Genomic DNA, 11776 nt, shown 5'->3' with positions numbered 1-11776 from the left:
CCACGGATCGTCATCCAGGGAGCTCACCAATTGCTCCCAGGCTTCCCGCTTGGCCTTTTTAATGGCTTGCTTGAGGACTACACTGGCTACAAGGTAGTCCTCTTTTGCCTTTGTGGCATCCCCGTCTTGTCGCCGGGCACGCGTGTACGCCCTCCTGGCACGGTCGGAGGCACTGCGGAGTACAGCGATGTCCACCGACGACAATACGCTGCCCGGCGCCGACGGGGGTGGGAACGGGGCATCGCGGCGTCGCATGCTGACGCCACTATCCCCGTTATCTCCCCGGCCCCATCCAGGGGGCCGGGGTCCTACTCACCTGGCTCTATGTGCCAGGTGGCCACAAGGACAGCAGCCTGGAACCTGTTCACGTCAAGTTGACTAAGGGCCCATCTTTTGGGGAGAGGAAAGTTTCTCTCCCCTGGGCGGCGAGCCTACACCTGCTTCGGTTTGGGGAGGCGGAGGGCCCAGAATATATATCTGTGGTCAGATAGCGTCTCACCCTCCGCCTCCACCCTCCATTCGGAGAACAACCTAGCGGCCGAGAGGGAGGCCCAGGTCAAATCAATGACCGAGGACCCTCCTCCCGGCCTTATGCAGGTGCCGGTGGACCCTCTGTTTACCAACAGAAGGCCCAATTCCGCCGCCCAGCCGATGACCGCCTCGCCCCTGGGATCCCGCTGCCGGGGACTGCAACCCCACTCTTCAGAGTGGGCATTAAAGTTCCCGGCAATCACGACAGTTCGGGGATGGCACTTGCGTACCAAGTCTCCGATCCTAGTCTAGGATCCCTTTGATGCGGGCGGGGCGGTCAAGTCCGGCTTTGTTTCTGTGGTGGGGGAGATATACCCCTACCACAGTTAGGGCCCCCAGTCGACCGCTACGTACGAGGACCCCTTTTCCCTTAAAACACAGGGAGGGGTACCCGCTGCAGAGCCAGCCACCATGGCCACCGAGCCGTCCGAGCTGCCGAACCAGCATTCACTGCTGATCGGCACCTACTGCGGCTCGGTGGCCACCCCCAGCCCGGCGCCCAGTTCCCGGATCCTGTGTACCCACAGGTCCTGGGCCCGGGCGCCGCGGCCGAGGATCGCCTGTAGCACCCGGAGTGGCGTGAAGGCTAGGCCTTACAACCCTCCTCCAGGATGTCTACCTTCACTCTCTCCTGGGAGACCTCTGGCGGCTGGACCGCCTCGGTTTCCCCAGAGGGGGCTTCATCCTTGGTGGCTTCAACGTTTTGTGCTATTTCTTGCGAAGATAGCGACTGCCGCTCGGGTGTCCCTGCCTGGACTTCTCCCTTTTCTGGGGGGTATGAGGGGTAGCCGTCAACTACCAGGAGGGGGACGGGGGTGGATCACCCTCTGTCTCCCCCTCGACTAGGGTGGTTGGGGGAGAGTCCTCAGACCCGCCTTACCTTCCTGGTCTTGTCGTCTTCGGAGGATCCACTAGTTCCTTCATTTTCCTCCGCTCGTCCCCCCTCTTTTTTCTCTGGGGCAACGTCTCCGTCTCCATTTGGACCGGTGTGGACGTTCTCTCCGTGATCCCCCACGACGCCAAGAAGGAATCTCTCTCCTCTTGGTCCCCTCCCGGAGCTTTCGTCTCATCCCTCGTTGCGGATGGGGCCGGGCTGGCTTCCTCCGGCTGCTTGGTCCGGTTCTCGGGATCTTCGTATGGGGGTCAGGCCTCCCCATCCTCCGTTCCCTCAATCACGGTTGGCAGCCCTCCATTTCCTGCGCCTTTGCCCCCCTCCTTTTCCTGGAAGAGGAGGGTTTGCAGGCAGGCCCTCCGATCTTATGATGCCAGCCTCGGCGCAGATCGGGCAGCGAGCCGTCCCCTGGCATCCCCTGGCGCCGTGGCCGGGGTTACCGCAGCGGTAACAAAGTCCGTTGCGGTCAGTGGCGCTATCGCACCGCTCGCGCACATGCCCCGGTTCTAAACACCGGTAGCATAATTTGGCGCGAGCGGGCAGCGTCACCACCTCGGCGCGAGTCCATCCAACTAGGACTCGCTCCGCTGCGGCTGCCTTCGCGGCAGCCGCCAGCGGACACCGCGCCACCACCGTGCCGGTCCCCTACCGGGAGACGCTTACCTCGCCGGAGGAGACCTCCTCCGACGTGCATCCCCCGGCGAGGGCCACCGCGGCCGTCACCTCGTCGGCCCCGGTCGTCGCATCCAGGCCGGTCAGTCGCAGCGCTGCGATATTAACCAGCCTACGGATGCGAAAACCGGAGCCTTCTCCACCGCCAGCTTGCAGAGTTCTTCCGTAAGCCGATCGGCGGCTGCCCCCGCGTCGAGGCCAGGCACCTCGACCAGCATGTCCCTGTTCAGGGCCTGAGTAACCCTCAGGGACCCCGGGATGCCCAGGTCTACTGGCCGGCGCCTGGCCTCTACCATGAATTCCCGATAGCGATCGAGAGGCAGGTAATGGTGACGACCGCATTTTTCGGCGGCTTCGGCCGACCCGGTCTCACCCCCTTCTTCTCTCTCTTTGCCCCTGCCTGGTTGGTGTGGGAAGGTGTGGGAGCCTTGTTCGCCCCTTCCTTTTCCCTTTTCCTCTCCTTTCTCCTCAGGACTCGGGACCATGTCTCTTTCTTTCTTTCCTCCACATGAAGGGCATATTTCAGCCCTTCTTCGACTCCCAGTCCCTCCAGTCTCCTTGCGGGAATTCCTGGTCCTCCTCCCTGGGCTAGGTCCTTCTCTCTTTCCTGCCTGATCTTCGCCTTTGCCTTCTTTCTTTTCTTCTTCTCCCTAGCCCTTTCCTTCTTCCTGCTTTGGTCCACTGGCGTCGGTTGGGCCTGGGCCTGGCCCTTTCGTCTGCTACAGTCCTCTTTCTTCTCCTTCTCTTTCTGAACCTGGGTCGGTACAGGGGTCCCCGCCCCCTCCGCGACCCGGCTCCCGTCCCATCCCCAGACCAGGTGAGGCTTCTGTTCCGTCAGTTGCCTCACCCCGCCCCCGGATGCACGGGCCATTGTCGCCATGGAGGCGTCCAAGTCCCCCTGTACCTTCCCAGGCTCCGGTCTCCACGTCGGAGAGGGAGTCTCCCCCGGGAGTCTATCATCGTAGACAGGGTAGGCCCCCGGGAGAGGCCCTCTCTCCATCACCTCCCCCCGTGAAGGGAAGAGGAGGAGCTGATCCTCGCCACTCTCTTCCTCTTCTTCTTCTTCCTTCTCTCCTCTTTCCCTTCTTCCTCCGCTGAGGTAGACGTCTCCCCACTCGTTACCTCAGCATAGGTTTTCTTCTTCCTGGGTGGCTCTGGTGGATGGGGCTAAGTGGGGATATTCAGCTTCCTACTCGTCCAAAGCTCCTCCTGGAACTTAAGTTTTTCCTCCTGCAGCTTCCTGATTTCTTCCCTAAGCTCATCTATCTCCCTCCTTATTTCCGGCCTCTCTACTCCTCCTCTCTCTTGTGCTGCCGTCCTTGCGATCATTGTCGCCGTAGCTGTCCGAGTGGTGGCAGCAGCCCGGTTCAGCAAACCGGTGAACGTTCCTTTCAGTGTGTTTGATCGGACCGTCACCAGCTTTACCGCCCCCAATGCCCGCCCCACCTCATCGGCCAGCTCCGCTGCACCCTCTCCTCTGATCAAGTTCAGAGAGGAGGCATCTCTGAACATTTGTTCAGCCGGGTGCTTATCCGCCAACGTATGAAAGAGCCCCCTCTCTATAAGGCTCAACGCCTCCTTTTCTAGTCTTTTGAGGCGCTCCTCTCTTCTTTCTGTCGCCTCCTTCTCTCTCCTTTCCTTCAAGCCAACCCCTTTGCCGGTCGTGGCTGGTGTATCCCTGCCCCTTACTTCTTGTATAAGGGCAGGGACAGGACCTACCGCAACTTCTGCTGCCGACGTTGATCCTCCGCTGGTGAAGGGCCTCTCTCTCTTCCTTGCCGTGGCAGCACTGCTGCCCCTCAGGTCGGCCCCCATTGGCTGCAGCGTTGTCCTTCCTCCTGCTCTACGGACCTGGTACTTTGATCCCTGCGAGAGGAATATGTCGGTGACAACAACCGACCCTGCGATTCTTGCCCCCGACACACCTCCCCCTTCTCAGTACCAGCCTAGTTGGCCCCAGGTGCCCCCTTGGTGGTATTGGGGGCAGACTCACTTTGCCTCTTCTTCGTGCAGAGAGGGCCAGGCTTGTTGGCCCCCGGTACAGGTGTCGCCAGGCCCACGGGGACCCCGGACCCCGGGGACATATATGTCCCTCGTTGGGTGGCCGCTCTAGTGACCCTAACCGTAGAGCTCACCTTACCGATCCTCCGGTGAGGACGGTAATCCCGGCTACTGTCGCCAGTAGCCGTTGAGAGGAATGGACTAAAACCCTCAGTGGATGGCCCCCCGGAGGCTGATCCTCCGAGGTCCATCAGCTCTCTCTCCCCGGGGGGAGGGGAGATGGCACGCGCCGGCAGATCTCTGCCCATTCTCGCTCCTCTCTCTTCCTCGGTCAAAAAATCACCTGCCGAAGGTGGTGGGCCCTTAGGCGGGTTGCTACACCAGCCCTTTCGGGACTCTGAGTCCGAACATTCGGAGAAAAGTTTTTGTTTATAATTGGAGATCTCATTTTGGTCCCATGAGAACGGCGGGAAGTGGGCGTCGACCCCGGGTAGAGCCGCCGCATTACCTGGGGTAAGGCTAGCATGTCCCTTAGGTTCGCCAGGTGCCCAAGGTGAGGAACCACTGACGAGAGGTCACGCACCTGCCATCTATCCCATAAGCGTAGCATGCCTCAACCGTAGGATTATGTGGTGTTTTATAGAGAACCTGCCTCGCGGTCTGGCCAATTAAAGCAAGACCCCGGGCCCCAGAGACATGACCTAGGGTTACGGTGTGGTAGGCTAGGGTCTGCCGGGGTTGCCTGAGTCCCCTGTACCAGAGTGACGAAGCACCCTGGCCCTCGCAATTGTGTCAGCTTATACGTCCTGACAAGTACGGGTTTGCAATCAGGGTTTTCCTTCCTCTAAAACGGTTGCCTTCATCCGGCTCACGAGCCCGTTCTGCCCGCGCTGTAAGGTCCTTTGGGCCCCACGAGTGAGGCCCTCCAGACCCTGTTAAAACCTGGAGGCAGCTGCCCATCCAGGAGTATTATGGACGTTCTTAGTTTGGTTCCTCTGTACAGACCACTCCGGCATGGTAGAACCTGCTAGGGGTCGAAACCCCCGCCGGCACAGCTCTGTACATCTTCGGGACACGCAAGCTCCCCCACCACGGCAAGGTGGCGTCCACGGGGGAGCCTCTCGGGAGTCCCTGTCTGGACCACTCCTTCCTCTGGGGGGTATGAGGGGGAGTCGTCTACGATCACGAGGGGAGACAGGGTGTATCACTCTCTATCTCCCCTTTTACTAAGGTGGTTGGGGGAGAGTCCGCGGACTGCACCCGCCTTACCTTTTTCGTCTGGTCCTCCTCTGAAGATCCGCTGGTCCCGTCCTTGTCCTTCCGCTCGTCCTCTCTCCTTTTCCTCTGAGACAGCTGCTCTTTCTCCATCTGAACGGATGTTGAAGTCCTCTCCGTGAGCCCCCATGACGCCAGACAGGAGTCCCTCTCCTCGTGGTCCCCTCCCGGAGCATCCTTCTGGTCCCTCGTTGCAGAGGGGGCCGGACTGCCCTCCTCCGGCTGCAGGGTCCGGTCCACGGGGACCTCCAGAGGGGGTCGGGCCTCCCTCTCTTCGGCTCCCTCGATCACGGATGGCAGCACTCCCTCCGCCTTCCCTTTTCCCTGCTCTCGCGCCTTAATCCCCCTCCTTTTCCTGAAGGAGGAAGGTTTCCGATCTTATGATAGGAGGGCCTGCCCGCCTCGGCGCAGACCGGGCAGCGAGCCGCCCCTTGGCATCCTCTGGCGCGGTGGCCGGGGTTATCACAGCGATACCACAGTCCGCTGCGGTCGATGGCGCTATCGCACCGCTCGCGCACATGCCCCGGTTCCAAGCACCGGTAGCATAGTTTTGCGCGAGGGCAGCGCCACTACCCCGGCGCGAGTCCATTCAATTAGGACTCGCTCCGCGGCGGCTACCTTCGCGGCAGCCGCCAGCGGGCACCGAGCCACCACCGTGCCAGTTACCTAACGGGAGACGTTTACCCCGCCGGAGGAAACCTCCTCCGGCGTGCATCCCTTGGCGAGGGCCACCGCTGGTGACACCTCGTCGGCCCCGGTCGTCGCATCTAGGCCGGTCAGTCGCAACGCTGCGATCTTGACTAGCCTACGGATGCGGAAAGTGGGGCCTTTCTCCGCCGCCAGCTTGCGGAGCTCGTCCGCAAGCCGGTCGGCGGCTGCCCCCGCTGTGAGGCCAGGCACCTCAACCAACATGTCCTTGTTCAGGGTCTGAGTTAACCTCAGGGACCTCTGAATACCCAGGTCTGTTGGTCTAATCCGGCGCCTGGCCTCTACCATAAATTCCCGATAACGGTCGGAGGGCAGGTTATGGCGACGGCAGCGCTCTTCGGCGGCTTCGGCTGACCCGGTCTCGCCCCCTTCTTTCCTTTCTTTGTCCCCACCTGATTGGTAGGGGGAGTAGTGGGAGTTATTTTTACCCCTTCCTTTTCTTTCTTCTTCTCCTTTCTTCCTGGGACTCGAGACCAGGCCTCTTCCTTCCTTTCCTCTACCCGAAGCGCCCATCCTAGGCCTCCTTCGTATCCCAGCCCCTCCAGTTTCTTGGCCGGGATTCCCGCTCCTCCTTCCTGGGCTAGTTCCTTCTCCCTCTCCTTCTGGAGTCTCGCCCTCGCCTTCTTCCTCTTCTTCTTCTCCTTGGCCTTCTCTCTCTTCCTCGTTCGATCCGCCGGAGTTTGCTGAACCTGGGCCTGGCCCTCCTTCCTTCCGCGATCCTCTTCCTTCTCCTTGTCTTTGTTACCTTGGGTCGGTACAGGGGTCCCCACCCCCTCCGCGTCCCGGCTCCCGTCCCATCCGTAGACGAGGTGAGGCTTCTGATGAATCAGTCGTCCCACCCCGCCGCTGGATGTACGGGCCATGTTAGCCATGGAGGCATCCAGGTCCCCCTGCTTCCTCACAGGTTCGGGTTTCCATGTCGGAGAGGGAGTCTCGCCCGGGAGTTTGTCGTCATAGACGGGGTAACCCCCCGGGAGAGCCCCCGCCTCACCTCCTCACCATGGGAGGAAGAGGGGGAGTTGATTCTCGCCACTCTCCTCCTCTTCCTCTTCTTCTTCCTCTTTCTTTCCTCTCTTACTTCTTCCTCAGTTAAGGTAGTTGCCTCTCCACTCGTCACCTCTGCGTAAGTCCTCCTTCTCCTGGACGGATCTGGAGGAGTGGGTTGCGTGGAGATCATCAGGGCCTTGGTCGTCTGAAGCTCCTCTTGGAGCTTCATATTCTCCGTCCGCAGTCCCCTAATCTCCTCCTTAAGCTCCTCTGTGTCCCTCATCACTTCTGGCCTCTCTGCTCCATTCTCCTCCTGTATTGCTGTTCTGGCGATCAGGGTCGCCAGAGCTGCCTGAGAGGTGGCAGCAGCCCGGTTCAGTAAGCTTGTGAACGTCCCCTTGAGAGTATTCGAGCGTATCGCCACCAGCTTCACTGCCCCCAAGGCCCGCCCCACCTCGTCGACCAGCTCCGACGAACCTGCCCCCCTGAAGAGGTTCAGAAAGGAGGCATCTCTGAACACCTTCTCAGAGGGGCGCTTGTACGTTAGAGTATGGAGGAGCCCCCTTTCGAGGAGGCTGCACGCCTCTTTCTCCAGCCTCTTAAGGCTCTCCTCTTTTTTCTCCCTAGCCGCCTTCTCTCTCCTCTCCTTGAGCCCTACCCCTTCATAGGTCGTGGCTGGTCTTCCCCTCTCCTTTTTGGCTGGTATTAAGGCCGGGGCCGGGCCCTCTACAATTTCCACCGCCGATGTGGATCCTCCACTAGTGGAAGACCTCACCCTCTTCATCCCCGTAACAACGCTGCTGTCCCTCTTGTCTGCCCCTGTTTGTTGCAACAGCGCCTTCCCCCCTGCTCTCCGAACCTGAAATTTGGATCCCTGAGAGAGGAGCATGTCGGTGACGACGACCGGCCCCGCGATTCTCGCCCCCGACACCCCCTCTCTGTTCCCGGTCCCCACATCCTCTTTCCCCCGGTTGGCCCCAAGTGCCCCCTCGTTGTTGTTGGGGGCAGACTCTCTCTGCATCTTTTTTGCGCAGAGGGGGCCGGGTCTGTTGGCCCCTGGTACCGCTGTCCCTTGGCCCGCGGGGACCCCGGACCCCAGGGCCAGGGGCATGCCTGTCCCACGTTGTGGCCGCTCTGGTTATCCTCCGCGCAGAGCTTACCATACCAATCCTCCGGTGAGGACGGTAGTCCCGGCTACTGTCGCCAGTAGCCGTTGAGAGGGATGGACTGCCCTCAGTAGGTGGTCCCCCGAAGGCTATTCCTCCGAGGTCCATGCGCTCTCTCTCCCCGGGGGGAGGAGAGATGGTACCTGCCGGCAGATCTCTGCCCATCCTTCCTCCTCTCTCTCCCTCTAAAATATCACCTGCCGAAGCAGGTGGTGAACCCTTAGGCGGGTTGCTACACCCGTCTTTTCGGGACTCTGTGTCCGAAGACTCGGAGAAGTTTTGTTTTAAAATTTTCTGAAATCTCATTTTCGGTCCCACGAGTACGGCGGGAAGTGGAAGTCGACCCCGGGTAGAGCCCCCGCATTACCCGGCGTAAGGCTAGCTTGTCCCTTGGGTTCGCCAGGTGCCCAAGGTGAGGAATCCCTAGCGACAGGTCACGCACCAGCCATTCATTCCATAAGCGTGGCATGCCTCAACCGTAGGATTATGTGGTGTTTTATAGAGGACCCGCCTCACGGTCCGGCCAATTAAGGCAAGACCCCCGGCCCCAGAGACATGACCTAGGGTTACGGCGTGATAGGCTAAGGTCTGCCGGGGTTGCCTGAGTCCCCTGTACCAGAGTGCCAAAACACCCTGGCCCCTCGCAATTGTGTCAGGTTATACGTCCTGACAAGTACGGGTTTGCAATCAAGGTTTTCCTTCCCCTAGAACGGTTGCCTTCGCCCGGCTCACGAGCCCGTTCTGCCCGCGCTGTAAGGTCCTTTGGGCCCCACGAATTGGATCCGCCAGGCCCTGGTTGAAACCTGGAGGCAGCTGCCCATCCAGGAGTATTATGGACGCTCTTAGTCTGACCCCTCTGTACAGATCACTCTGTCATGGTAGAACCTGCCAGGGGCCGAAGCCCCCGTCGGCACAGCTCTGTACATCATAGGGGCATGCAAGCTCCCCCACCACGGCAAGGTGGCGTCCACGGTGGAGATTGCTCCCCCGCCTCGCGGAGCTCCTTCACCCTCGAGTAAAGGAGGGCTCGCTCCTCAGCGATGAGCTCCACGGGAGGGGACCCGGCTAGGGTGGTCGCCGCCATGTACGACAGCGTCCTGAATCCCCTGGCCGCCCTTACGTACAACGGCCTCAGGGCGGCCCGCAGACGACGAATGCCGTCGCGGGACGCCCGAAGCTGGGGCGCCCATATTGAGGCCCCGTACAGGGCGATCGAGAGGACGGCGCTGACGTACAGGCGGCGCGACCTCCATCCTGGACCCCCATGGTTGCGCAGGAGACTAGCGAGTGCCAGTCCGGCCTCGCGCACACTGGGGGCCAGTTGCCTGAAATGGGGTCCAAAGCTCCAGCGCCTGTCAGGCCGAGATACTTGATCGTCGGCCCGACGCGGATGTGGACGCCATCGACCAGGACCCGTTTCTCTGGCGGCGCCCCTCGACTTCCGTCGAGAAAAAACACGGCTTCAGTCTTCTGGGGCGCCACCCTGAGACCCAGGTCCCCGATGGTACCCACTACCGATGCCACCGCCATCTCCGCGCAGAGGTGGGCTTCCCCCCAGCTCTCACCACCGGCTACCACTAGTGTGTCGTCCGCGTATCAGACGACGTGGCAGCCTGTGGGGAGAGGCGCGCGCAACACCCGGTCGAACGCGATGTTCTATAGCAGGGGGCCGAGAACCGACCCCTGCGGAAGACCGCGCTCCATAATGCGCCGGCCCTGGACCCTGCCCTCCCTCAGGAAGGCGAGGTCCTGTCCCCAAAGTAGGCCGACAGGAATCGCCGGAGATAGATGGGCACCCCGTGGTGTTCGAGGGCCCGTCCGATCTCCGGCCAGGGCAAGGTGTTGAAGGCGTTTTTAATGTCAATCGACACCGCCAGCAACACCCCGCCCTCCTCCTCCACGACCGCCCGGGTCAGGTCCCGGAGGTACTGGATCGCGTCTAGCGTTGACCTTCTGGGCCTGAACCCGTACTGACGGCCGTGGAGGTTCGGCCCCTCTGAGGACAGGTGCTGGTCGAGGCGGTCGGCAATGATGCGCTCGAGCATCTTACCCGCCTCATCCAGCAGGCATATCGGCCTGTAGGCCGACGCACTCCCGGGTGTCTTGCCCGCCTCGGGGAGGAGGACCAACTTGGTCCTCCTCCACGCTGGGGGAACACCCTTTCTCTGAGACACCCGCTAAACACCCCGTGTAGGGCTGTGGACAGGCTTCCCTCGCCGAGAGCGAGAGCCCAGGCGCGACCAGGATTCCGTCGGGGCTGGGGGCTTTCCCCTTGGCCCCGAGCTTCCTCCTGGCCCTGACGAGCTCCTCTGGACTCACGGCCAGGTACTCGTCCCAATCCCCCTCCCCCAATTCAGGGGCAGGAATTCTGGGAGGGCCCCCTTCCACCCTCGGAAAGAGGGTGTCGAGGAGCCCCTCGAGGGCCCGGCCGCCCAACGTCGTTGACGGGAGCGCCTAAGGGCGGAGTTTCCCCTCTGCCCTTTTGTACGGGCGCCCCTACGGACCATCTTCCAGGAAGCTCGTCAAATGCTCCTAGGCTGCTCGCTTACCCTCGGCGATGGCGTCTCGGAGGGCTTTCCTAGCCGCTAGGTAGCCCTCCTTCGCTCTCGTGGCATCCCCGCCTCTTCGTCGGGCCATCGAACAGTAATAACGTCGCCTGGCGATGATGGAGGAGTCGCGCAGTTCCGCGATCTCCTCCGTCCACCAGTAAGCGACCCGACGACGGCGGGGGTGGGCTTTGGGCATAGCGGCGTCGCAAACCGACGCCACTATACGCACTAGTTCCCCAGCCCCCTCGTAGGGGCTGGGGGCTCACTCACCCGGCTCCCCATCTAGGTGCCAGGTAGTCATGAGAACGACCGCCCGAAACCTGTCCACACCCAGTCGACTGAAGGCCCACCTCCTAGGGAGGGGAAAGTCCCCCTCCCCAGTGCAGCGGGGAGCCCGCACCCGTGGAGGTCTGGGGAGGCAGAGGGCCCACACTATGTACCGGTATCGGACAGTGTCTCGCCCTCCAACTCCACCATCCACTCCTGGGACATCCAGGCGGCCGAGGGGATAGCCCAGGTCAATGACCGATTGATCCCCCGGCCGCACACAGGTGCTGGCCCCTGTTCATCAACAGGAGATTCAACCCCGCTGCCCAGTCTATCACGACCTCGCCCCTGGGGTCCCGCTACCGGGGACCACATCCCCACGCTTCCGCGTGGGCGTTGAAGTCCCCGGCAATGACGACGGGTCGGGGATGGCACCTACGTACTACCTTCCCGATCCCGTCGAGGACCCCCTTAATGCGGGCGAGGTTTCCGAGACTTTGCTCGTTTCTACGGTGGTGGAGGTAAACCCCCATCCACCGTAATGGACCCACAGTCGGCCGCCACGTACGAGGACCCCCTTCCCCTGATCTCACAGGGAGAGATCCCCGCCGCGGGGTCTGCCACCACAACTACCGAGTTGTCCTGGCTGCCGAACAAGCTCACGCTGTTCCTCTGCAGCCATTGCGGCTCGGTGGCTATTCCCAGCCCCGCGCCCAGCTCTTTGATCC

At 61.6% G+C, this 11776-nt stretch overlaps 1 protein-coding gene across 1 annotated transcript; it reads right to left on the bottom strand.

Annotated features, from left to right (window-relative positions):
* Positions 1–9157: 9157 nt before the first annotated feature.
* Positions 9158–9762, bottom strand: LOC105182519 (uncharacterized). Its single transcript, XM_011140006.1, has 2 exons — positions 9602–9762; positions 9158–9557 (listed from the first exon to the last, which is right to left on the bottom strand). Exons 1-2 carry the CDS (start codon positions 9760–9762, stop codon positions 9158–9160), a joined length of 561 nt encoding a protein of 186 aa, XP_011138308.1.
* Positions 9763–11776: the final 2014 nt, after the last annotated feature.

This window comes from Harpegnathos saltator, unplaced genomic scaffold, assembly GCF_003227715.2.
Source record: "Harpegnathos saltator strain DR-91 unplaced genomic scaffold, Hsal_v8.6 scaffold783, whole genome shotgun sequence".
NCBI classification, from domain to species: Eukaryota; Metazoa; Arthropoda; class Insecta; order Hymenoptera; family Formicidae; genus Harpegnathos; species Harpegnathos saltator.
This window is presented reverse-complemented; position numbering and strand designations above follow the sequence as displayed.

What these genes read in the sequence shown, in the direction of transcription:
- LOC105182519 (XM_011140006.1), bottom strand. Translation starts at nt 9,762, where the DNA reads ATGGCGGTGGCATCGGTAGTGGGTACCATCGGGGACCTGGGTCTCAGG. An exon ending in CGCGTCGGGCCGACGATCAA is followed by an intron (nt 9,558 to 9,601) that starts GTATCTCGGCCT and finishes ACCCCATTTCAG; the next exon opens with GCAACTGGCCCCCAGTGTGC.